Source organism: Globicephala melas, chromosome 1 (assembly GCF_963455315.2).
Source record: "Globicephala melas chromosome 1, mGloMel1.2, whole genome shotgun sequence".
NCBI lineage: Eukaryota > Metazoa > Chordata > Mammalia > Artiodactyla > Delphinidae > Globicephala > Globicephala melas.
The window spans coordinates 70640956-70668618 of record NC_083314.1 but is presented as its reverse complement, the minus strand read 5'-3'; the positions used below and the strand labels follow the sequence as shown (position 1 = coordinate 70668618).

The 27663-nt window shown below is 40.1% G+C and overlaps 1 protein-coding gene across 2 annotated transcripts in view; it reads left to right on the top strand.

Annotated features, from left to right (window-relative positions):
* ATF6 (activating transcription factor 6) overlaps positions 1 to 25605 on the top strand; it is a 220448-nt gene extending 194843 nt beyond the window's left edge. For both annotated transcript variants that reach the window (XM_060297221.1, XM_060297216.1), the window contains one exon: positions 20334 to 25605. In XM_060297221.1, coding sequence (XP_060153204.1) covers positions 20334 to 20542 — 209 coding nt within the window. In that variant the 3' untranslated portion in view covers positions 20543 to 25605. The remainder of the gene's footprint in view (positions 1 to 20333) is intronic.
* The last annotated feature ends 2058 nt before the right edge of the window (positions 25606 to 27663 follow it).

The following is a 27663-nucleotide window of genomic DNA, read 5'->3' as shown; positions in this document are numbered from 1 at the left end:
TGGAATGTTAGGCATACATTAAAAATCTCTGTTCCATACTTTTATCTTCACTGGCAGATATAAAGCAAAACTAATGGACTTCTTCACTCCAGAGGAAAAAAGTCAATATGTATAAAATTTAAGATTGAATCATCCCTTTGTTCTTGTCTCCATCCTTCACCAGCTCTATCTTCTTCACTACTGCTAGTGACTTATTTAAATAAAATACATACCCGATCCTGTTTCTCACTTCCTTAAAACTCTTCAGTGGCTCCCCATTGCCACTGGGGTAAATTCCAAGGTCTGTGTGAACCACCCAGACTCACCTCTCCAGACTCACATCCCGACTTTCCACCTCACAGTGTAACTTCAACAACACCTTGTACAGAACGTTGCCTCATGACTTCATGTATTGACTAATGCTTATCCCTCTCTAGAATTTCCCCTACCTCTAACCAGGCTGAAGAATCTTTCAGAGTTCAACTCAAGTGGCACCTCCTTCAGAAAGCCATCCTTTGCCCCCTCCTCACCCCCCAGGCCAAGGAAGGCACCCCTTCTCTTTGTTCTCTTTACACCATATGCATACCCATATAGCATTTATGCTGTGTGATATCTGTTTACATAGCTGCCTCCCTTACTTCATGGTAAACGCCTTGATCTGGGGCCAGGTCTTACTCATCTCTCTTTCTCCAGTACACAGCACAGTGCCCAACACATAACAGCTGCTAAGTAAATATTTATGTAGTTGAATCATATTGATCATATGAACAAACTCCCACTGAGAGAACATCTGCCTTGCCTTATATATCTGAGAAGAGCCCTTGTTTATTACACTCTATTAATTGAGAGCTGCTGGGCTATGTATTAAATTGGATACTTTAGTCCCTGCTTAAAAAATAAAGGTTAAATTGAGCATATTCATAGCTCTGTTAAGATTACATAGTGCCTACTAGCGCAAAAACATAGGTAGTGACTACACTTGACAGTTGTTTGGGATGTGTGATGCCCAGCTGCAGTCTAGGTAGCTTCCTGTGTTTGGTGGTATTTTGATAAGATGAGCTAATAGTGTAAAAGTAGCAAGTCACTGTTGGTCTGTGGAAGAGATTGGGTAGCAGGCCTTCTCTGCTTTAAAGTCTTGCTTTTTAAAAAATCCCAAGAAATAGAGGTTCTTTCAAGAGAGTTTATGGCCTGCATTTTCTAAGTCATAAACCATCACAGTTTTCAGCCTTCAGCCTGGCTCCCGTAGAGATTAACTGTGACCTATATAAACTATGCGGTCGTTCCAGTTGTTTTACCCAGGAAGGGCCCCAAGATTTTCATTGAAGAAACCCAGAAAGATGTCACTGATCCTGGTGAGAAGTACCAAGTTACCAAAAGCAGGTTGGGATAACTTATCTTGAAAAAGATAGGAAACTTGCCAAATTTTCTAGTGCTTTCTTAGCACTAAAAGAAGACTTAAAGAAGGTTTTAATACTTGCCAAAATTTCCCTTGTGGAACCATTTCTACTGTGTGATAGAGATCTGTGGTTGCAAACCTGTCTCCTTTTTCTTTTCTTTTTTCCTTTTTTTAAAATACTAAGTCATAGAACTTGAAAGGCTCTGGATAGTGTTCTTAAGATAAACAGATAAATCCCACATTGTTTCTAATGCAGCACCTTCCTCTGGATTCTTTCACTGTCTCCATAATGTAAGTCTTAGTCACACTTGTATTAACAATAGGTACACTCTGCAGTATCTCCTTTCATACAGCAGTGTCACAAGTATTAATTCCTCAACCCTGATACCACCACAGGAAAACGGTAGTCACTGTAATCTCCATCCATTGGAGAGATGGAGAAAATGAATTCACTATGGAGAATGCAGTTGACTTCCTCGCCACAAGACCCGGAGGCAGTGGAAGGTCATGGCTAGACCCTGGGATCACTGATTCCCAGGCCTCTTCCCTGTGCTCTGATGCCTTTCCGTTCTGCTTCTTAGAGAGGTGTGCATTGCATGCTGTGTTAGGTACTTGAATTAATATGTTTAACTCTCGCAGCCACCCTATTACAGATGAAGTTCCAAAAACTTGCTAGCTACTAATTAGAAAAGCTGGCCTTCAGACCCACATCTGTGATTCCAAAGTCTGACCTCTCTCCATTGTGCCACACTGACTCCACACAGTGACAGTAAGTCACATTTTATTATATATCACTTTATAACCTGAAAGTCCTCCACAAAGATTATCACATTTAATTCTTAAGATCTTTGAAAATATGAGTGGTTGTTATATCCTTTGCAATAAATAAGACACTAGTCAAAATGATCTTATTAAAACCTAAGTCAGCCAGTGATAGTCCTGCTCAGACTCTCCAGTTGTGCCTTATCTAATTAGAGTAAAGGCCCAAATCTGTGTGACCCGTAAGGAGTCTGGTCCCCTAGTCCCTCTCTGGCTTCATGCCTCCTTCCTTCTCTGCCCCAGTCACACTGGCCTCCTTGCTGTTCCTCAGATACTCAGGGCCTTTATATTGGCTGTTCCTCAGTCTGAAATGCCCTTTCCCCAGATACCTGCATGACTAGCTGCCTTAGCACTGTCAGGTCTTGACGAAAAAGTCACCTTTTCACCAAAAATCATCTTCCTGGTCAGGCCTTCCCAGACTACTCTTTGTAAAATTCTAGTCTAGCCCCCAGCTTCTCATATGCCCCTTCCGTGCTTTAGTTTTGTCCTTAATGTTCATCATTTTCAAACATACTATGTATTTACTTCTCTTGTTTATCGTTGACCTCCTCCTGCCCACTAGAGTGGACATGCTGTGAGAAAATGCTGTGAAGAAACGCTTTTGTCTGTTTTGTTCACTTCTCAACTCCAGCACCTAGAACAGGCTTGGCACACAGTAAGCACTCTGAAAATATTCAGTGAATGAAAAAGACATTCGAAAGTGGAAGATCAGAAAGGTAAAGTGATTTTCCCTGGAAAATGAGTTTAAGCTGACCCTGGTCTTCTGATCCACATTCCATGCGTTTTCAGTTTGGAGCTGAGCTGGGCCAAAATCCAGAAGAGGTTATAAATGATTTTATAACATAAAACCCAATTCATTAGGAATACTTTCAATGTAATTTGTACTTTTAAAACAATTGTTTCATTAATTACTATATCATAGCAGACATAGACCAGTCCTTCCTTTGGACTGTCTCCACACAGCAGGAATAATGAGAATAGGTATAGAACTTCACATAGACCTAGTATTTTCACCTCACTGTGTTACGTTATAGGATTGGCAAGCATGCCGGTCTCTCATGCAGCCTCTGCTGCAGGGCGACTCTACCAGTGCTTCCTCAGAGTCATCAAAGGGGCAAACAAACCAGAAGGCAAGGCCACTTAAGGCTGGGGAGCTAAATCAGGAATAGTACAGTGACACACAGGGTAGGAAAGGAAGTGAGTCTACAGCATGGTCCCACACTGTTGCCATTCTGAGTTAAGGACATGCACCAGGCTGTCAGACCTAAAAAAGAAATGCACTGGTAAGTCAGGTTGGTGGTTGTCCAACTCTGTACAACAGTTTTGGCAAAGAAGGTTAAATGCAGTGTTTTGCAATGTATCTCAGCCCTGTTCATTTCTTTGGTAAAATTCTCTCTATAGAGAGTACATTTATCTGGAGGTGGTGTGCATAGCCGTATGAGCTGAAGGCAGCTTGCCAAGCTCCTTCAGAAATATTAACTATTAAATGCACAGCTTGAGTAAGGTTTGCGATTCCCACTCCTACTATACTGCTTGCACAATGATTTATGACTAACCTGCCATGAACCATGACAAGATAGAACAAATCTGAGAAAGTAAGAATGGCAAGTTAGTTACTGAATGTGGGATTTGATCAGTAATCACATCAAAACTGTTATTTGGAAATAAAACATCAGCATCCTCAGTCACCTTTCTCCTACTCAATTTCCCTTTGCTCCAGAAGGAATTAATCTCTTCTTCCTCCTTATCCCTGAGCACTTTTATAGCTGCACTTAGTTAAAGGCAACTCTATTAATTTCTTTGTTTGAACTGAAGTTTCCTTAATTTATTATAACCATTACTCTTGTCGCTGGACCAGCTAGTGTTTGGATTTCACAAATAAGTCTTGCAGCTTCCAAAACACCAACCCATCACTACTGTATTTATTCTTAAATGACTTTTCACTGGGAGAAAGTATAATTATCTGTCACAACAGAACTACAAATAGGACCCTAATAAGTTTACCATTTGTTAATTTCTGTTGCATATAGGCAAATTGTTATATTTTTCTGTAATTTTTTAAGATCTTCCCTCTGAACTAATTATTAGTGTTTTCTTTATGTATTTTGTCTGCCAACTTGATTGTAAACTACTTACAGATAGAAACTGTGTTATGTAATCATTTGGAGCAGAACACATGCTAATTCTATGAATGATCACAGCTAATCAGGAATTCGGTCAGACATTTCAGCTGAAAGCAGTCCCTGTCCTGATACCACTCTGGGTCCACCGAACCCACAGCCAGTAGCTTTTATGAGCACATTTTCTGTGTCTCCTACCCAAGTATTTACGTAAGACAGCACAGGATTCTTGACTGCAAACCTGCAGAGTCTTGAACAGACAGGAGTGTGAGGAGGGCCCTGTATCCCTGATGTTAACACTCCTGTGGGAACAACTACAGATCCTTTAAGAAGATTATGCTTTGGCTGTTAACAGTGACACCTATTAGGAATTGTTCCATGAGAGAGCATGAGAAATTCTCTGAAGTTCAAAAAATCAAAATGACATCCTTGATAAAAAATCTCTTCATGGTTTGAGTATCATAGTTGACACCAGGAATCTCTGGGAATTTGGTCTTGAAGCTATTCTCAGAGCATGTGTTGCATACATTCCACACAGGCCTTGGGGGATAGAGCAGGCTTAGTTTTTGGTTTTCAGCAGAGTTTGTCATCTTCACAGCTGAGTAGAACACTGGAATGTGACATTTACCCAAGTATACCCATTTTTCATTCAGTATCATTTTCGATGTAGCAGGTCTTATCTTAAAAAAACAAACAACCTCTTTGCTTTTGTGAGTTTAGTTTGTAAAAAAAATGAGAGCAAGAGACTTCTCTCCATTGGACTTCATCCCTGGGTATCATCCTTCACTCCCTGTTCTCACTCTTTCCTCAGCAAGTCACATGACATTTATTGATCAGAGCATTTTATGGTTAACTCACTTTTAAATTTTCCAAAATGCCATTTGGCTTCTTGCCAAAGACCTGTATGGTACTGGGATTTACTCAGTAGTTTTGTAAATACAACTGCTTCCTTTTTCTGGAAGAAATAGAAATAGGACTGAGAGAAAATGGCTTCCTTGCCAAAAAACAGAAATAGCTTTTATGGCTCAGAGAATAACAGTACAATTATAGCAAGAGATGGTTTGTCTGTATCCCACTTTATAATAATTCAAAACTCATGATAAATTCTTAGAAAAGAGGTATTTGTTGTAGGAGTCATAAGTGGTAGTATTTGTAGACTTATGTGGTAATGTATCAGAATTCACAGAATGGAAAAATTACCCAATGCATGGAATAGTATATTCCAAGTTATTTTGTGTTATAGAAATCAAAAATATTCTATAGTCCCTAAGCCGCTTCTTTTGAGAATCTGAGAGAAGAGGAAAAGCCAGTCCATTTCTAATTTTTTTGGGGGTGGTGGGGATGGGGATAGGATATCAGTTCACAGCAGAGCCTTAATTTTACTTGGCAGTGACCTCTATCAGCTGTTCAGTTATGTGTCTTCTAGTTTGTTTCCTCTAAATAAATACAGGGATGTTTCCTCAATTGTTAGACAACTTTTCCAGATTGGTTTCCAATAGTAGCAAAAGGAAAAATCTTTTCCAGTAATTTTCTGATTACTTCATCTGCAAGAGTAAAGTGAACGCTGAAAATGCCACAGTGAGCTTCAGTCATTTATGGGAATGTCTAAAAAGGCATCAGTCATCAGTTATTTCTTTTCCAGATATCTACGAGTGATATCTGCGTTAGTTTCTTAACTAAGACTTTTTTTTAAAATCCTATTTGTTATCAAAGACCTCTGTGTCTAAAAGATAAACTTAAACATTTTAAGTTCTGAAGAAGTAAAATCTTAGATGACTCAACACTTGCTTAAATTTCAACTAAGGATGAGATTGAATTAACAATCTCAGAATCTCAACATATATTTGGCCTTACCTATTGTTAATGAAACGGCTGCAGGCAGGGCTGCATGTTACAAAGCTTGAACAGAGCAATAGAACTATTTATAAATGCAGACACCTTTATGAAGACCTATTCCCTGGGTTTCACTTATGTAAGCCTACAAAGCTATCAGTTGTAAGTAACTGAGGGGAGTAAACACATGAAAGTTCTCAGATGTCCAGGTTTTTCTGAACATTATGTGATTGAAAAGCAGCCAGGTTTACTGCAGACAGAACTGCAGACATTTCAGTGGAGAAAATGAGACACAAAATGGCAAATAATGTTGTGGACATTGACCTGTGAGCCTGGTCTCCACTTCCCTTTTACCTCCACTCCTGCCTTTTTTTCTGAGGGGGAAGGAATTCTCTAGTTAAAAACTGAATCCATAGGACAGCCTGTCTCTCCTGAGGGAGCTGCCGTACTCTAATTCTTGTTTAGCTCAGTTCTCTGAGTGTGGCGGAGGGGAATACTAACACCCTCTTTAAGTCAACGTCCTGTGGGGCCACTTCCACACAGCCGAGGCCTCATTCATTCATTTATTTAAAAATGTTTATTGAGTGCCTTCTGTGTGCCAGACACTGGGGATTCAGCAGTGAAGAAACATAAAAATGCCTTGTTCTCAGGGAGCTGACATTCTAGTGTGGCTCCTCCTAGGAGGTGTCCAAGTTGAATGGAGCTTCAGGAATGGGTGTGTCTGAGAAGCCTCAGGAGTTTACAGAGCCCCCTAACCTGTTTCTGTGCCCTCCAGCAGGTTTTATATCTGAGCTAATGTGGAAGGGGAGAGACACTTCCTCCTATTAAAAACAAATGCAGAACGGCTGCCTTCAGTGTTATACAAACTGCCTTCTGGCCATATATAAATGATTCACTTTATTGATTTTTAGTCTGCAATTGCAATACCACGTCAGGTCTCATTCATCTTAACCTGTTGACAGTTGTTTCTAGCGTGTGAGTGAGTTTTTCTGAATGTAGTTGGTATTGTGTGACTATTGTTTCCAAAATATTTTAAGTTTCCATTTTATGAATAAAAAGTATGCTAGACTTTTTAATAGGCTGAGAGTAATATGACAGTATCAGGCCTCAGGTTCCTTCATCTTCTAAAATTCTGATTCAGTGATTCCTCTTAGAAGCTGAGCCTGCCCAACACAATGGCAGAAATATTGCAGAGAAAGACGTTTTAATGCTCTGAGAAGAATGTATAATTCCCATATATTAACTTTAAATGCAATTATAGAGCCACTATTTTTCAGAAGAACGAGTGCCCTTTAACCCAATGTTAGTACTTGCGGAGGTTTGGTCCTTAATCTGCCTGCGGGCTAGTTATTCCACATGTTCTGGTTTTATAGGGAAGTGCTTCTGAACATTGGTTCTGTTCTTATGGTTCTCAAATTTCAGATTGTGACACCATTGAACAGTTTTCCAGTACTTGGTGCCAGTGATTTAATTATTAGAAGCAATAAAGTTATTGGCCATCCCTATAGTTGGGCCCAGGCTCTAGGCTAAAACTCCAAACTGTGTCTTAGGGCAGCAAATCAGGTCCTAGGTCTAGTTCACTCAGCTTTCAGAATGAATTTTAACCCCAATCCAGTCTTCTTATGGGTCCCTTTGTTGCCACTCATACCTGAAGTTCACTTGTTTTCAGTTTTTGAGGCACTAATTGAAATTACATAATCAGATTTCGATTTGGTAGTTTAGAATCAGTTTGAAGAAATGAGTAATAATGTTGTCATGTCCATTTTAATGATCTTTCAGGGGCTGATGGAGATCAGTGAACTGTAACTGTGTTCTATGATCTGATGAAAAAACCTCTCACATATGTGGGCAGCATTTTCAGGGAAAGAGTAGGCAAGTCCAGGGTGTAAAGCAAAACTAATACCATTAGTCTTTTTTTTTTTTAAACATGTTTATTGGGGTATAATTGCTTTACAATGGTGTGTTAGTTTCTGCTTTACAACAAAGTGAATCAGCTATACATATACATATGCTCCCATATCTCTTCCCTCTTGCGTCTTACCATTAGTCTTTGAACAATTATGGAATTAGCCAGATTTCCTGAAATCATTCTAGGAAACTATCAAAAGCCCTAGAGGAGCTGAACTTGAGAAAAAGTAGGAACTTGACCTTTTATAGCTTAGACCTCTGTAGCATAAGCCCCTAAATTTCCCAGGGGATAAATTTCATGTGGTCATCTCTAAAAGAGTCACTGTTGATGGTTACAAATTCAAAATATATACTTGGGGTTGAAGAGCAGTGACTTTGGCTGTGTTTCAGAGGTCTTAATAGGATTATTTTTTTGTTTGAGGATGTTAGAAATTCTTTGTTGCTGCCACCATTTCTGAACTATCCTAGGATGGCACGTTCTCAAGTTGGGTCAAAGAATGGTGGAACTTTCATAAAGCAAAGAATTACCTGATGACATGACTAGCAAGTATGAAGGACAGCCTTACTAACCATGTTCTGTATTTTTCATTGTCTGCTGAGAAGGGACTTTGCTAACTCTGGGTATGCAGTGTTGAATGAAACAGACATACTGTGACTTTATGGAGTTGATGGTCTAGTGGGGAGGCATATATTAGTAAACAAGCCAGTGTTTAATTATACATTGTAATAAGTGCTGTGAAGGAAAAGAACTGACATGATTTGGGGATGCTACTTGAGTTTTGGTAGTAAGAAAAGGCCTTTCTGAGGAAATGCACTTGTTTGATGTTTTACCAATATTTTAAATGTAATTCTGCTGCTTTTGCAACACTCCTGTAAGCTGCATAAGGGAAGAAACCTCATTTTCTTCTGTAATTCCTTACAGTTTAAGGCACTCAGTAAATGTTGGTTGACAGTTTTGTGACCCATCATATGGTATCCATTTTTCTTTAGAAAACTCACCCTCTGTTTAATTTGGATACAGAAAATGGGATCTAAATGCTTATAAGAGTCTGTAACCATGCCTAGCATATAGTCAGTGCGCAAACACTTGCTGAATGAATGAATGAAGGTTACAAACTGAGTTTGGTTTCTCAGTTAAAAGTAATCAGTGATCGGGCTTCCCTGGTGGCGCAGTGGTTGAGAGTCCGCCTGCCGATGCAGGGGACACGGGTTCGTGCCCCGGTCCGGGAAGATCCCACGTGCCGCGGAGCGGCTGGGCCCGTTAGCCATGGCCGCTGAGCCTGCGCGTCGGGAGCCTGTGCTCCGCAACGGGAGAGGCCACAACAGTGAGAGGCCCGCGTACCGCAAAAAAAAAAAATAATAATAATCAGTGATCTGATGAAACCACAGACCTACCCTTTTCCTTCATGCCCATCCTTTTTTTTTTTAACTTTTATTGGAGTATAGTTGATTTACAGTGTTGTGTGAGTTTCAGGCATACAGTAAAGTGAATCAGTTATACATATACATATACCCACTCTTTTTCAGATTCTTTTCCCGTATAGGTCATTACAGAGTATTGAGTAGAGTTCCCTGTGCTATACAGTAGGTCCTTATTAGTTATCTATTTTATATATAGTAGTGTGTAGATGTCAGTCCCAATCTCCCAATTTATTCCCCCCACCTCCCCGCTTTCCCTCTTGGTACACAAGTTTGTTTTCTACATCTGTGACTTTATTTCTGTTTTGTAAATAAGTCCATTTGTACCCTTTTTTTAGATTTCACATGTAAGCAATATCATATGATATTTGTCTTTCTCTGTCTGACTTACTTCACTCAGTATGACAATCTTTAGGTTCATCCATGTTGCTGCAAATGGCATTATTTCATTCTTTTTTATGACTGAGTAATGTTCCATTGTGTATATGTACCACATCTTCATTTTTATTTTATTATTTTTTACATCTTTATTGGAGTATAATTGCTTTACAATATTGTGTTGGTTTCTGCCGTATAACAAAGTGAATCAGCTATATGTATACATATATTCCCATATCCCCTCCCTCTTGAGCCTCCCTCCCACCCTCCCTATCCCATCCCTCTAGGTGGTCACAAAACACCGAGCTGATCTCCCTGTGCTATGCAGCTGCTTCCCACTAGCTATCTATTTTACATTTGGTAGTGTATATATGTCCATGCCACTCTCTCACTTTGTCCCAGCTTCCCCTCCCCCACCCCCCGTGTCCTCAAGTCCATTCTCTACATCTGCATCTTTATTCCTGTCCTGCCCCTAGGTTCGTCAGAACCATTTTTTTAAAAAATTCCATATATATGTGTTAGCATATGGTATTTGTTTTTCTCTTTCTGACTCACTTCACTCTGAATGACAGTCTCTAGGTCCATCCACCTCACTACAAATAACTCAGTTTCGTTTCTTTTTATGGCTGAGTAATATTCCATTGTATATATGTGCCACATCTTCTTTATCCATTCCTCTGTCAATGGACATTTAGGTTGCTGCTATATCCTGGCTATTGTAAATAGTGGTGCAATGAACATTGGGGTGCATGTATCATTTCAAACTATGGTTTTCTCTGGATATATACCCAGGAGTGGGATTGCAGGATCAGGTAGTTCTATTTTTAGTTTTTTAAGGAACCTCCATACAGTTCTCCATGGTGGCTGTACCAATTTACATTCCCACCAACAGTGTAGGAGGGTTCCCTTTCCCCCCACTTCCAGCACTTACTGTTCATAGATTTTTTGATGATGGCCATTCTGACCAGTGAGAGCTGATACCTCACTGTAGTTTTAATTTGCATTTCGCTAATAATTAGTGATGTTGAGCATCTTTTCATGTGCTTTTTGGACATCTGTATTTCTTCTTTGGAGAAATGTCTATTTAGATCTTCCACCCATTTTTTGATTGGGTTGTTCATTTTTTGATATTGAGCTGCATCTGCTGTCTGTATATTTTGGAGATTAATCCCTTGTCGGTCGCTTTGTTTGCAGATATTTTCTCCCATTCTGTGGGTTCATGCCCATCCTTCTTAACACACACGTTCCCATTGCTCTTCCCCCAAGAGTACCATTTGGTTTCAGGACTCCATCTGTCTTGTCTGCAGATAACTCCAAAATTACAGTCCTAGCTCTGTTTTCTCCTGCCAGTCAGTCTTCTAGCCCTGTTTTTTCCTACCAATCAGTCCTTACCCCTATTTCCTACTGCTTGCCTGTCCTCTGCACTAAAATGTCCCGGAATCTCAGACATATGTGCACTCAGCTCCTCCCTCGACAGCTGCATGGCTCACTCCTCACTTCTTCTGTTTTGTTCACTACTGTATCCTCAGTGCCTGGCACATGGTAGGAATTCAGTAAATATTTGTTGAATTAATAAATATATATAGTGTTCAGGCATTATATATTATTATGCTTATATTGCATTAGAAGACACAGTGAGCACATCAGGTGCTTGAACCAATATGTACTATCACTGCGAATGCAACAGCTACAAATGCAAACTTATACTAGAGTTTCCTGATAGTGACCCAGATACCAAGATTGTGTTTGCCACTGGTGATGTGATTTTCTGAAATGATGAATAATTCTTGGTTATGTTCAGAAAAAAAACAATATTGCCAGCATAGTGGAGTGGTTATAAGAATGTATTCTAAAGACACTCTGCCTAGGTTTGAACTTCCTGCTCTGCCATTTGTCAGCTGAGTGGCTAATCACATGATGTTTCTATGTTCCAGTTTTCTCATCTATAAAATGGGGAATAATAATAATAATACCTGAATTAGGTTGTTTTGAGAATTAGATGAACAGTGTCTGGCATGCAGAAGCACGAGGTGTTATTAAATAAATAAATTATTATTCAGTAGTTTATTCCTGGAAATTTAGTGTATATAAAACCCATGTAAAAGCGCTCTATGTTTAAATGTAAAACAGAGAGTTTATTACCATAGTAATAATCAGGGTTTTTTTTTTTTTTAGCCTATGTGAATATTGTATGAGATACAGGACAGTTTTGCATTGGACTGTCCCTGTGCATTACAGACTGTTCAGCTTCCTGGCCCCTGCCCATTAAATTTTAGTAGTTCCCTTCAATCATCATGACCACTACAAGTGCTCCTTAAGGGTTGGTGGGTTTTGTATACATTGTTCTAGGCCCATACACTTTTTTAATGAAATTATTATAGATCTTCTAACTAGATAAGCTCTTTCTCATCTGCCTCCCCATTGTTCAGGAATATAACACCCATGTAATATTTAACAAATTCTAATACCTATCCTTCTCACACTGTTCTGAAAAATTGAAGAGAGAACACATCCAAATTCATTCTATGAGGCCACCATTACCCTGATACCAAAACCAGACAAATACCCTACAAAAAAAGAAAATTACAGGTCAACATCTCTGATGACTATAGATGCAAAAATCCACAACAAAATATTAGCAAGCCAAATTCAACAATATATAAAAAGGATCCTACATCATAGTCAAGTGGGATTTATTCTAGGGATGCAAGGATGGCTAAATATCTGCAAATCAATCAATGTGATACATCACATTAACAAAAGGAAGGATAAAAATCACATGATCATCTCAATAGACACAGAAAAAGCACTTGACAAAATCCAACATCCATTCATGATAGAAACTCTTATCAAAGTCGGTATAGTGCGAACATATCTAAACATAATAAAGGCCATTTATGACAAACCCACAGTTAATATCATACTCAACAATGAAAAGCTAAAATCTTTTCCTATAACATCAGGAATAAGATAAGGCTGCCCACTCTCACCACTTCTATTTAACATGGTATTGGAAGTCCTAGCCACAGCAATCAGACAAGAAATAAAAGGTATCCAAATTGGAAGGGAAGAAGTAAAACTGTCACTGTTTGCAGGTGACATGACTCTATATAGAAAACCCTAAAGAGTCCACCAAAAAAAACTATTAGAACTAATAAATGAATTCTTCAAGGTTGCAGGATGCAAGATTAATATACAGAAATATGTTGCTTTCCTATTACTAATAATGAACTATCAGAAGGAGAATTCAAGAAAACAGTCAATTGCATCAAAAAGAATAAAATACGTAGGAACAAATTTAACCAAGGAGTTGAAAGATCTGTACTCTGAAAACTGTTAAGTCATTGATGAAGGAAATTGAAGACAACACAAATAAATGTAAAGATATCCTGTGCTCATGGATTGGAAGACTTAATCTTGTTAAAGTTACAGTACTACCCAAAGCAGTCCACAGATTTAATGCAATCCCTATCAAAATATGCATGACATTTTTCACAGAACTAGAACAAACAATTCTAAAAATTTTATATGGAACCACAAAAGACCTTGAATAGCCAAAGCAATCTTGAGAAGAAAGAACAAAGCTGGAGGTATCACACTCCCTGACTTGAGACTACACTACAAAGCTACAGTCATCAAAATAGTATGGTACTGTATACAGACACATAGATCAGTGGAATAGAATAGACAGCCTAGAAACAAACCCACACACGGTCAATTAATCTATGACAAAGGAGGCAAGAATATACAATGGAGAAAAGACAGTCTCTTCAATAAGTGGTACTGGGAAACCTGGACAGCTACATATAAAAGAATGAAAGTAGAACATCCTCTAGCACCATATATAAAAATAAAGTCAAAATGGATTAAAGACCTAAGTGTAAGATCGGAAACCATAAAACTCCTAGAAGAAAACATAGACAAAACACTCTTTGACAAAAATTGTAGCACTATTTTTTAGGATCTGTCTCCTAAAGCAGAGGAAATAAAAATAAAAGTAAATAAATGGGACCTAATTAAACTTAAGTTTTTGTACAACAAAGGAAACCATTGACAAAATGAGAAGACAGCTGTTTTCTGAGAAAATGGGAGAAAATATTTGCAATGATATGACCAGTAAGGGGTTAATATCCAAAATATATATAAACAGCTTATACAACTCAACTTTGAAAAAACAACCCAATTAAAAAATAGGCAGAAGGGGGCTTCCCTGGTGGCGCAGTGGTTAAGAATCTGCCTGCCAATGCAGGGGACACGGGTTTGAGCCCTGGTCTGGGAAGATCCCACATGCCGCGGAGCAACTAAGCCCGTGAGCCACAACTACTGAGCCTGAGCGTCTGGAGCCTGTGCTCCACAACGGGAGAGGCCGCGACAGTGAGAGGCCCACGCACCGCGATGAAGAGTGGCCCCTGCCTGCCACAACTGGAGAAAGCCCTTGCACAGAAGCAAAGACCCAACACAGCCAAAAATAAAAATAAATAAATAAAATTTTTTAAAAAATGGGCAGAAGACCTGAATAGACATTTTTCCAGAGAAGACATACAGATGGCCAACAGGCATATGAAAAGATGCCCAACATCACTCATTATTAGAGAAATGCAAATCAAAACGCAATGAGGTATCACCTCACATCCATCAGAATGGCTATCATCAAAAAGACCACAAATAACAAATGTTGGAGAGGATGTGGAGAAAAGGGAACCCTTGTACACTGTTGGTGGAAATGTAAATTGGTGCAGCCACTATGGAAAACAGTATGGAGGTTCCTCAAGGAAATAAAAATAAAACTACCATATGATCCAGCAGTTCCCCTCCTGGGTATATATCTGAAAAAAACGAAAACACTAATTCAAAAAGACACATGCACCTCAATGTTCATGACAGCGTTATTTACAATAGCCAAGATATGGAAGTAACTTAAGTGTCTATCAACATATGAATGGATAAAGAAGATGTGGTATATATCTGCAATGAAATACTACTCAACCATAAAAAAGAAGGAAATTCCGCCATTTGCAACAACATGGATGGACCTGGAAAGTATTATGCTTAGTGAAATAAGCCAGATAGAGAAAGACAAATACTGTATGTTATCACTTATATGTGGAATCTAAAAAATAAAATGACTGAATATAGCAAAACAGAAACAGATTCACAGATACAGAGAACTAGTGGTTACCAGTGGGGAGTGGGAAGGGGGAGAGGCAAGATAAGGGTAGGGAATAAAGAAGTAGAAACTACTATGTATAAAATAAATACAGACATATATTGTACAGCACAGGGAATATAGCCAATATTTTATAATAATTTTAAATGGAGTCAAATATATAAAAATACTGAATCATTATGTTATACAACTGAAACTTATGTAATGTAGTAAATCAACTATACTTCAATAAAAAAATAAATACACATGTATTTTTTAAATATTTAACAAATCCTGATTTGTCTTGCAGTTAAACAAATAATATCCCTCCCGCCATCCCTCCCTGCCTTTGGACACTCACAGCCTGAAATCTCTCCTCTGTCCCGGAAACGGCAAAGGGCAGACATGGTGGTTGCTAGGAGTTCTTTGCTCCTGCAAGTGTTCTCCCTTATGTCTCCAGAAAGATTTTTCAAGTCGGAAGCATATTTTGTGTTTGCATCTGCAATACGACTGGTACTTACTCACTCAGTCTTCTTCCCCACTGTTGAGGGAGAGGTTCTATCTAGTTCTACCACTGATCCCCCACCCGCTACCTTCAGAAATGCCCAACGTTTCTTAAAGGAGCCAAACCGTTTTTCTATAAGCATTTTAACATATTCAGTGACATGGAACATTTATATATTGGTTATAAAGAAAAAGATCAATGCTAGAGTTTTCATGGAAGGTTTCTTAGAAGTGGGATTTGAAATGGGCCTTAAAGGGTTAATAGAAATTGACTGGATGGAGAATTTGGGTAGAGAAGAGCAGAAAGAGCTTTTTAATTTTTTTTTCCAAGCAGAGGATACAGTACTAGCAAAGATAAAATGCATGGTGCTCTGGGATGGTCAAAACCAGGACTCCGGTTAAACATTGGAGATAAGATTGGTTAGACATGGTGAAGTCAGCTTTGGAAGTTTTTGAAAGCCACCGAAAACATGTGATGTTTCACCCCTTATTGTTCATTGTATTCCCGCCTTCCCTTCCCTTTGTCTCCTTTGTCTCCTTTGTCTCCTCTTTCTTACCCTTCTGGATTTCTTTCATGATTTTTCCACGTGTTTGTTTTGGGTGCAGGTATCTCTTGTGATCAGTGGAAGGGGGGATTTTTATTTACCTTCCATGTTCCCCCACATACACACACATACCCCACACCCTACAGGATTCAGGCACAGGTCCTGACAGCGTGTCACTGCCTGTCACCAGCCTAGCTTACACAGAGCAAACTGCCTCTTGTTAGGGTTGGTGTCTGATTCTGAACAGAAATCTTGTTTTATCATACATAGTCTTTGCAAAGCACTGGTGAAGTCTTGTCATTTTTTAAAATTAAACTTTCTGTGAAATTTGGGGGTATTTAAATTCTGTTTATGGTTAAGGTCCTGGTGTGTGTGTTAGTCATCTCCCAGCTAACAGCCCCTTGGCAGGCCATTCTTAATTCAGTTATTGTGTGTTTACAGGCTGTTCAGAATTCCACATTGCCTAGAGTTTTTCCACCGCCAGTGTCCAAGCACTTTTTTTCTTGCTTTCCCAACCCCTCTGGGCATTCAGACTCACTTTCTGGCGCTCATGTTTGAAGCCAGTCATCTCTTTTCCTTTTTATTTGCCTGATCAATTTTGAATTTGAAGTATTCATATTTCATACCTTTTTCCTGACTCAGGTCAGTGTTTCTTCTCATTCTGTTCACTTCAGAAGTCCCAGAACATAAGATTATTTATATCGCTTGTGCAGCACCCAAATGTTTGCTAATAGAAGAGGGAAAGTGAACCTTTAACATTTGTGCTCCATACTGTAACTTTTGGTTCTGTTTTTCCCAGTCACTGTCTTTTTCATTAAGTACACAAAAATCCTTCAGCAGTCTTTTCACATAACTCAGCTCTAACAACTCCCTAGTTGTTGACTTTGTTCCCTCTTGTCGGCAAGCCCATGAGCTGTAATGTTTTCTCTTATTACTGGGGCACTGCCTATTCATAATGGAGGCCTGGCCCTTAATGAAAGTGTGCCGTCCGTCCTCAGCCTCTCACATCCTGCCTGCGTTTTCCTTCAGAGGCTGTTCCTCTCCTCCCTACCTGAGCCACCAGAGTCTTCAGGTTCTCATCTCTCCAGTTAGAACCTCCTCTGGTATATTTTATTCACACCGAGGCACAAATTATAGGCAACAGTTGAAAATGTCCTTTCCGAGGGTGGTCAATTATTAACTATGCTCAAAGTCTGAAAGTAAAGGATAACAGGAGCTTCATCTGGCACTTGGGGGAGGAGTTTCGGAGCCTCTCTGATGCTCCTGGAAGCAGATCGTGTGAACAGATGCCTGACAGTGCAGGGGAGGGGCCTATGAAAACCACAAGTTATCATAAGCTGTTTCCCATTCTGTCCTCCTTTAATTAAAATAATTAGAACCTCATCAGTAATAGAGACCACCTCACTCACTATCCAAGGGGGTCAATACTGAAAACCAAAGGACTTTTATAAGGTCCCACAGAGTAGACTGAAGAAAAGAAATTGCTGTAGCCCCTTTAACTATTTTCTAGAGGTGTTGGGTAACTTGGGATTCCTAATGGCGTGTCACTTTAAACCTAAATTTTCCAGCTTGTCATTCAGAAGGGGCTTCCTAAATTCGGTTTAAGGCGTTCACATCCTATCTGGTAGAATCTTCTTCTAGTAATGCTGACTGTTTCCTTGGCCTAGAAGTTCAGAAAGGAGTGAAGAACAGAATCCGTTTTAAAGCCACCCAAACCGTACCTAGCATGAGCCTCCTGCTTGGGCTTAAGATAACAGTACCATTTCAGCCATGACTAGGGACTCCCAGGTTTTGGAATCAGGTCGCAGCTTTAGTTTTCCCCCAAGCATCTGAGCTCATATCACCAGGTTTTTCATCTCTTCCCAACATTTAAGCTATTAAAGAACTCCAGTTATCAGTTTAAACCATAGCAGGCGCATGGGCTCTAATAACTTCTGCAGGTGGTATGGGCTATATGACAGAACCTAGTCTTGATCTTAAACTGTCATCTGGATTCTGAGTTAATCTAGGAAAGTAGTAAAAATTAGTCATGTATATTACATGTCTTTTATACATGTGTTCTTCATTATTTGATCATCTGTGTCTCAATGTGTCCGTGTGTGTGTGTGTATATGCACACAGTCTTTCAGTTTTTCTAAAACAGAGAGGGCCCATGGTTCCAAAAGGAAATGACTAGTGTGGCACCTTGAAATCTGAACCCTGTCACATGTTCTGAATGTAATGACTCCAAATACATTAACAGGTTGTCTTTCTTCCATTGCCTACTTTTTGGAAAAGAAATCACTTTGATAGGAAACGTTGGCTAACTTACAGCCAATCAGATTTAATCCTCTAAAGATAAGTAAATGATTTGATAGCCATTACAAAGTGGCAGGAGTTGTAATATTGGAGTTAAGTGTTCACAGCAATGGTCTTAAAGAATAGGTAGGGTTAGTTATTACACAGCAGCAACCAACTGCTCTTCATTGCTAGTAAGGCTGGGAAAGAAGGAAATTAGCTTCAACTGTAATTGAAGAGATTTATAAGACTTGTAATGGGAAATTCACCATCAATGGAGACTATTTTAGAAATTGAAACAGGCAATCAACCAATAGAAGTGGAATAATGATGTCTTCCATTGGCCTTAAAATGGGATATATGATCTGCTCAAGGCACTTAAAGTTGATAGATTATTAGATTTAATAGTTTTTAACTTTTAGGGGGTCATAGACCTCATTAAGAATTTGATGTACCCCCTCTCCAGAAAAATGCACATACAAATAAAACTTTGCATGCAATTTTAGGGAACTTATGGACTCCCTGAAGCCTGTGCATTAGACCCTAATTTAAGACACCCCAGATTAGATGATCTCCTTAAGTCATTTCCTGCCTCGTTAAGTTACAAGCTCCATAGTTCAATTTTCCCAAACATAATGGAATCTGAGGATCAAATGTCAAACTTTGGATTTTCTTCCTCTGGATTTATAATACTTGGCATGCCTGGTGTAGTAGTAAAAAAAAAAAAAAGAAAAAAAAAAGATAATGGAGTAGAAAGAATTCCACTTTTAAGTTCAATTCTTTGCCCCGGAGAAGCCAAATGTTTAATTTTGAAATCACTGGTTGGCTGTATATCACCCTCATGAAAAGGCAGTGCAGGACTAGGCCCTCGCCAGCATTCTTCCTGGTCCCACACCCAGCTCTGGATTCATGGCTGAAAATGCGAACTGAGGTGCCACGTTGACTCCCCAGCATTCTTCCAAGTTTACACATCTTCTAACTGCATTGCTATGAATGTCCAGCTGGTCTTGAAAGATGTTATCTATTTATAATTCTGCCATCAGTTTTATGCCCAAGTTTCATTGACTACAAGTTGGAAAATGACCACCTAGAATTACAAATCGGGGAATAATTTGGCCTTCTCCCGAAAATAAAGAGCTTTTGTCCTCACAGGAAGAATGGAGTGTAGTACATGTCTGTGTATATTAAACTCATGATAGTAAGTTACCCCATATGTGTTAAGCATGGCTCTATGTGGTTTTTCCCGTTCCCTTATGCCAATAGCCTCTAGTTTACCTGGAAGTCCTTATAGCATTCCTTTTAATCCCAAATTGGACATGTATGGCTCTCTTTGTACCTGGAATCCAGAACTGAAATTAAGGACTGCCTTAATAGGGAACAGAAGTGACAGTGGTCTCTGGGAAAGAGCATGATTATCAGATGTCTACAACTTGTTGTCAGTCTTCGCTGTATTTTATGTTCCTAAGCACAAATCTTTAAATTCATAGTTGGGAATGTCTTCATGAAATTAGAAGTATTACTGATGAACAGGAGCCAGGCAGTCCTGGCCAAGGTCTCCTTAACCTTTCGCATGATATGGTGGTCCCTTTGACAATTATTCCTGCCCACTGTTGGAAGGGGAGAACTTAAGTATTCTTCCCTCTACACTCTCCCCTCCCCCAACTGAAATCGCCTGCTGTTCCAGTTGGTCCAGTCGTGGTGATACACTGCATGGAAAGCATACAAGACATATAATGTCTGTGGACAGATAATCTGTGGTATTAACTCTGACAGTGGCTCCAGCCTTTACTGAGCCAGTGAAGGTGGTTTGGGAACTAGAATTGAGGTGAGGACAGGCCATCCTGGAACTGTAGCTCTGCTTAGTGACTGATGAAGTCTCTCTGTACCCTTGAAAGCGTGCTGACAGTTCACACCCTTGAAGCACATTGATGTCTTTCTGGGACTGAAGCTTATAGCAGAATTGCACATTCTGTTGAATATTTATTCCTTGTGTTTATTTCTGTCTGCAGAGAATGTGATCAATGGGCAGGATTATGAAGTGATGATGCAAATTGACTGTCAGGTGATGGACACCAGGATCCTCCACATCAAAAGCTCATCAGTTCCTCCTTACCTCCGAGATCAGCAGAGGAATCAAACCAACACCTTCTTTGGTTCCCCTCCAGCAGCCACAGAGGCAGCCCACGTTGTCAGCACCATCCCTGAGTCACTACAATAGTACCCAGGGGCTACAGTGGAAAACTAAGGATGGGACCCTGCCAGACCGGTGAGTGGATGAGAGAAATGCTTCTTTCTGCCTTGGTGGCAAGCAGAGAACTGCCTCATAATAGAATTCAGGAGATAGAAGAGAAAAAAAGAAGCTGCTCTATTTTTCACCATCTGCCCATCGACTCGGAAAGCACTGGAACTCAGACACAAGGGGAGCAGCATATCTCCACAGGCATGTGTAGCCCTGCATCCTCCACTGTTGTCTGGTGTAGATAATTTTTTTCTGTACCTTTCTGAATTGCTTTTCCCTCTGTATTTGTTTTGTGTTTAAATAGTCATATGCTTTCAAATAAGATCCACTTCCCCTCTCTGCCATTTCACTTATTGTTATGGTAAAGAGAATTTTATTTAACAGCACCCATATGTTTCCACTCATTAGATCTTTCATCAACTTAATGCAAACCAATTGTGGATGTGTGCTTATTGGAAAGCAAATGTCAAAGCCAGAAGAGCCAAAAGCATCCCCAAAAGAGTCAAAACAATTTGGAGTGTCAGGTAAAGGGGAAAATCCCCCGGTGGTAAAGTTTATCTTGCGATATTCGGTTCACACCTGAGACTGCATGTGAACAACTGTATTGGGGTCGGGGGTGGGTAGCAAATTTGCGAGAATGAAATGGAAGAGAAGGCGGGCTTTGAAAGAGGAGATAGCTTCATTAATACATATGTTTAAAACACTGAAAGTTTGATGTGATTGCAGTTTAAGATTAAAGCCACAGCTACCGTTTATTCTGAGGACCATGGGCCACTGAGCGTTAGCACACGTACTTATGTCTTTTCTTTAGTAATCTGGTTCAGATCCTCAAGGACCACAGGACAAATCCTTCATTTTTATTGTGAATCTCCACACACTACACACCTTCTATTGATATGATACCCAGTTCAGCTAAGGAGCATGTAGGCGACTTTACATTTAAACAAACGAGAGCTTTTTCTCTTGAGAATTGATAAGTATTCACTCCTTTAAAACTTTACAGACAGGCAAGTTAGATTCCTGCTGGTGGAGTGCATCCCATAGTATGGCAATCATTTTCAATTCTCCAGTGAAAAGGCAGTGAAGGAATTAACTCTTTTGTCCTCCCATTATTAAAAACAAAAACAAAACAGAAAAATATCTTACTTTGTTCACTTGTACTTTGACTGTCTCCTCTGTGATTTCTACCTTCAGCTTCTAAAAGTGAGTCTTCTACCCTCTCCTCCTATGAAACTTTTGAATTTCTCCATAGAATTCATTCTGCAAACACCGCTTCCTGTCCTAATTGACTTGCTCTTGTCAGATTTCTTCCCTTCCATTCCACACTGTATCAATCTCTTCCTCCTTGCAAGAAAAGGAACGAGACATTATATCAACTCCTCAAGGCCTACCTTGAGTGAGTTAGTTTTCTGCCTGTGAAATTAGGCGTGGCTCCTAGATAATTTTGAAGACTCACCAGCACTTCTTTGTGGACAGTGATGCCTCTGTGCTCAAGCCAGTTAGACGCTTTCAGAGGAAATCAGTTTAACTCTTGTGAGGGGAAGAAGGGGACTCTGCTGCTCTATTCCCTGGGAATCTGGAGTTTGAAAAGTATCCGTTAGCCACGTAGCAACCATTTTAAGTCAGGGCAGCACTCCTCTCTGATTTGGCTGCCCCAGGCGGTTTTCAGACAAGACCCATTTTCCCTGGGGACCACTCTGGCTTCTAAGGGGCGCCAAGGAATAGAAGGCAAGTGCCTAGAAGACCTTTAGGTTGCGGGGCAGTCTTCTCATGGATTGTCTTCTCCTGGCCCTGCTCCTTCCCATTCTGTCCTGTGAATTAGCCAGACAAGAGGCTGCTACCATGGCTGGTAGGCAGTGGCAACATGGTCATTCCCAAGCTGCCAGTCTTCTCCTGCAACTGTCGTAGTCATCACGGTGGATGCAAATACCGTGTGTGTGGAGTGACTGTAGATGGTGCTTCCGTCCTCTCCTTTGCGCTGAATCACACAAAAACAAACCATCACGTGGATTCCTTGTTTGGGGCACTTGCTTTTACTTTATCCCTCTATTCCCAGGTTTTCCTGTGTCCATTTTACCAACTGGTCAGACTGAAGACTTCATTATGTCACGTTAACGCCTCTCTTTCAGGTGAAAGTGTGGGTTAAGTGTACCTGTGAAGTGACCACGAAAAGCAGTCTGGGAGCCTTGCCTCCTTCGCTTTTCACTCACTGACCCTTCCACCCCTTGTCATTACCCGTTCTTGGATTGATCTTTTTGAGATGAGGGAACCGGATTCTCCTCAGGGTAAAGTTTCAGGAAATGAGTGAAAGGCAGCTGACAAGTATTCTACTTAAACTGCTGTCGAGGCTACTGTTAATCTCGGGGCACAATGGTAGTTTTTATTGTCATGTCTGTACATTAGCTCAAGGTCCTTTAGGAAATGGAAAATTGCTCTGCCTGATGAATAAACTGGTCTTTTGGCTTAATTGTTTTGGTGAGAAGGCCTTTTGGGGATTGCAGCCAGGAATTATGGGGGACCTGTGTGTGTGTGTGTGTGTGTGTGTGTATGTGTGTGTGTGTGTGTGTGTGTATGTGTGATTTTTTAATTTATTGAGTTTTTAAGTGGCATTTTGCAAGCTTGTGAGAATGTTAGGTAAGCTCATGGAGGAGGCAAGTCTGCCTATTATTAGGTGACTCTGTGCCCTTTGGGCCACCAGTACTACTGTCTTGAGAGGTGATGGCAGAGACTGCTGGGAATGGTTTTTCCACTTAGTTGCAAGTTCCAAGTTTTTAAGGCTTAATGGAAGTGGATGTGCCCTCATGCTGTCTACTGAGTCAGACGTCAGGAGCTTCTTCCCCGTGGGGTTAACTCACTCAGCAGAACAGGGACACAGCTCCATTAGGGCGGCAGTGTAAAATGCCTCTTTCCAAAGTTAGGGTTTGTGAAAGGATCATCTTGAAACAAATGTATTGCTTGCCATTCTTGCAGTTTAGGTTATTAGGTGGGGGGTTGTCTTTTCACAAGTGAAAAACCCCCTGTAATTATAAAAGCTCAGAGCATCTTCTAATTTTTTTTTTTTTAAATGACTACAGTCTCCAGAACAAAGCTGGCATTTCTTTGCCTTTTCTTGTTAGCAGGAAGTAGACATGGCGGTATTTGAAGGCAGCCGTGTTATATGAGTCATTCTTGAGTGTTCTGAATAAACACTACTTAGAAACAGGCAAGAAACTTGGGATTCAAACTAATTTTTCTAGCATTTTAAAAGAGGCACTGTCCTGATCAAACTTTCCTGGCTCGAATCTTCCTCCTGGGAATGAACCCCCAGTAGTCACAGCAGTGACACTCTGATAAGATGCTGCTGCTGTGGCATTTGGAGTGACTAAAACTGGAGAACTCTCGAGCTCCTTGCAATTTTTGTACTATTTTCTGATTCTTGCCATTTCACTAAGCTCAGGTTGTGAAACTTGACAGCATATCAGAAAAACTTGTCATTGTACTAGACTTTCTAACACTTTGAAAAGTTTCAAAGCAGCTTCCACTTTCAACTGTCTGTTAGAAGTAACCACTTTTACTGAAGAGCCAGAGTAAGAGCCCATATGCCCCCTCTTCAGTCTGACCACATGGACATTTTCCACTGCATACGGCTGGGCCAACTCAGCTTCCTGCTGCAGAGTCATAGGCCTGAACTTCACATGAGACCTTGCATACTATTGGCTGTTTTCGTGCGAATTAACCTCTCAAATAAGATTGCTTAATGCCCAAATTGATAGACATTTATTACCTGCTGTGAATCTCTCATTCTTTGCGAAAATGTGACTTCTGTCAGTCCTGAGTCATTTTAATTTACAGAAATTAGGATCTTTGCTGCTAATAGGAATACTAATTATAACTTTTACCTTAAAAACAAGAATAAAGCTTAAAGAAAGAAAATGAAATGTAAGACATTTTTATTCTTACCCCTGACAGTATTTGGGATGGAGCAATTCCTGTTTCCCTAGGGGTTGTGGTTAATTTGTAATTTTCTAGGAAACAGTATTGGACTACCCCAAAAAATGTTGCTGGAGTCCAGCTGGAACTATGCACATTAAAAAAAAAACAGTTTTCTCTTACCTGAAAAAAAGAAATCAGAATGTATCCTGTTAACTTATATTTTTAAAGACTAAGCTTAAAACAAAGTTTATTTTGGATAAGACTAGAACTTCTGGCAGTTTATTCTAATATCTGTGCATTAATATCTGTGTTGATATCTGTCAGATTATCTGTCAGAATTTATAAAAAGAAGGATGACAAAGGTATCTTGATCAGGAAACCTGATCCTACGTATGAATCATGTCACGGCTAGTCACTGTGAAATAGTGGACACCATATTCAACATATTAGTTTGCTGCCTTAGAGACTTTTAGCACATTAAAAGACTTTAAATGATATTAAGTTGGGGAACCAAGGATTAAATAAACCATAGTTTATCATTTGCCAAGGTCAGCAAACAGCACACTGTCCTGCTGCTTGCCGCCAGCGATGTCGGTGACCATTAGTTAATAAGTAAACCAGGAAGTTTGGCATATCCCCCAGTAGGATCATCCCAGATAGAGATGAGCAGGTTGACTTTCACAGTAAATGTATATTGGACCATTTTAACTCACACTCAGCCCTAATTTCTAGGTCAGTCATCTTCATAAAAGATGGTGGGAAAATAAATAGAATTTTAGATGGAAACTGCTGTGCACTACTGGCCTTAGAGATACTAGTTTCCTGTCATGTTGCCAATATGGTTAGGCTAAGACCAACAGTGCTTCTCCCCTGGAGCCATTAGAACCTGAGGAGAGAGTGTTAGAGATGCCATTTCACCAGGGTTTTCTTTCTAAGGGTTGTATCCATGCTCCGTTAAGAATGGGTTAAAGATGCAGAGGAAAGATATACCATTCTCTTCCTTAATATTTATGTTGGTTTACAACACATAAAGAAACAATGACAACAGACTATGTCATGCTTTTAAACAAGTCTTTATAATGCAATACTTGTTCCTTGTCTAAAGTTCAAATAAAGAATTTTTAAACTTGCCTTGTTCTGTTTTGTATGTAGAAAGAGAAAAAAAGACCCAAAGTGAATCATCAGTGTTAAGTGATTAGTAATGAGAAGGGAAGCCTAAAATGGTTTTGTGGCCTGTTACTGTTTAGATGAAACAGTTGAACTCTTTTCCACTCTTTTTCCCAACCTGGTTAAGTAAAAGTTTCCTTTATTGTGTCCAAATATTTGAACTACAGTCTTTCTTACTAAGGGAAAAAAAAAATTGTCTAAAAACTTATACTTTGTCCTTCTACATCAGGAAACCGAGTTAATCACACCAAAGCCTTTTCTCAGCTTAGAATGACGTGTCTCCGAGCATGAAGCTAGTCACTGCAGACTGACAGCAAAGAATCCTTCTGGGAATAATCAGTGCGGGCATTTACTGAGTACCCAGTGTATGCCTCGACACTAAGTTCACTAGCTCTTTATTTCAATCCTCCCTACAGCTCATTTCCTACAGTGGTCACATAACTTGCAAATAATAAACCCAGTATTTGGACCCAGGCAATTTAGCTTCAGCACGTGGATTCCCAACCTCGCGAGACATAGATCGGGCATAGATTCCTGCCCTTAAAAGAGCTCACAGTGGCCTGTGGGGTCAGATACGCAAATATACAAAATTACAGTAACGTCAGGGTTCTCTTTGAGGCAAAACTACATTTGTTTCCTAAGATACCTTATTAGGCTTCTTTAGAAAAGTAAGACCCCAAATCCCTTCTTCTGCAGAGAAAGTCAGTACACAATGGAGGGTAGGGGGCTGGGCAGCAGAAAAGGAAAAGTGGACCCAAGCTACAGGGCTTGGTCTCTGGGTGCTGGAGCCTCTCAGGGACTCGTGAAAAGACTCCCTGGTGGCAGGAGGGCAAAAAGGCTTCACACTGTAAATCCTCTTCATTGTCTCAAGTAGTCAGTAAAAGCCTGTTGCACACACAGCTTTGAATCAGCGTTGTTTTGGGGAGTGAAAGAAAGGGAGTAGGATTCAGTGTGCTATGACTAATGCAGAAAGAAAGCTTGCAGATACTGAAGCAAGATAACTCATAAATGGGAAAGTCAGCGAAGCAACAGAGGTGACCAGGAAAATATCACTCCCGCCACACCCTCGCCCTCCTGGGACCTTGCCACCAAATCCTTATGGGATTGTGCCTCTGGGACTTCCCACTGTATGTGGGATACTGTTCAAGCCAATTTTGGGATCTCAGAGGATAACCACAACTGACATTTGGATTACACCATACATGGTGCCTGAAATAGAGGGTTCTTCTAGCGCATACTCTGCAATTTATCTAACTACTTCTCTTTTGTTAGAAATTTAGACCACTTCCAATGTTTTGCTAACCATAGGAAATCTATAGCATATTATTCACTCCATCACATTCGGTGTAATCTGTACAACTGCCTGAAGACAATCCTTCCCTTAGTTGACTTCATGATAACAGCTGATACATATTGAAGACTTAACCTCTAACAGACATTGGGCTAAGCATTTGCAAGCATTAGTTCATTAAACTTTACAGCAGCCTTATGAAATAGATATCATTATCCACGTTACAGATGAAAAAATGGGCACAAAAGAGTAAGGAACTTGCCTACGAACTCACAACTGACACATACCGGAGCCGGGATTTGAAATTAAGTCTACCTTGCTTGTAAAGCCACATTCTTTCTACCATAGTATGTTGCCGCTCATCCTTTAAAGCCATAAAGGATGCAGCAGGAGACAAAGTAGAGAGGAAGAAACCAAGCCACACATCGTGGGCAACCAGGGTGTTGAGGCATGGTCAGGAAGGAGGGACAATACCTAAGAGGCAAAGTCCATTGGTGCTGGTGGGTTTTCTATGAACAATTCATCCCCTCTGAAGGAGTATATACTCACTGCTGGTTGCATGTGGAGCCCACGGTGGGTTGCTGAACCTCAATCCTTGCAGTCCTCATCTCGGGTGAGTTACCCAGTGGGGTAAAGACAAGCTGGGTGCTCCCACCATTGAAGATCCCGGGCTCGGCCCATACGCCCACTCTGCTCAGGTCCAAGAGCATTCAAGTGTGACCATTCAGCC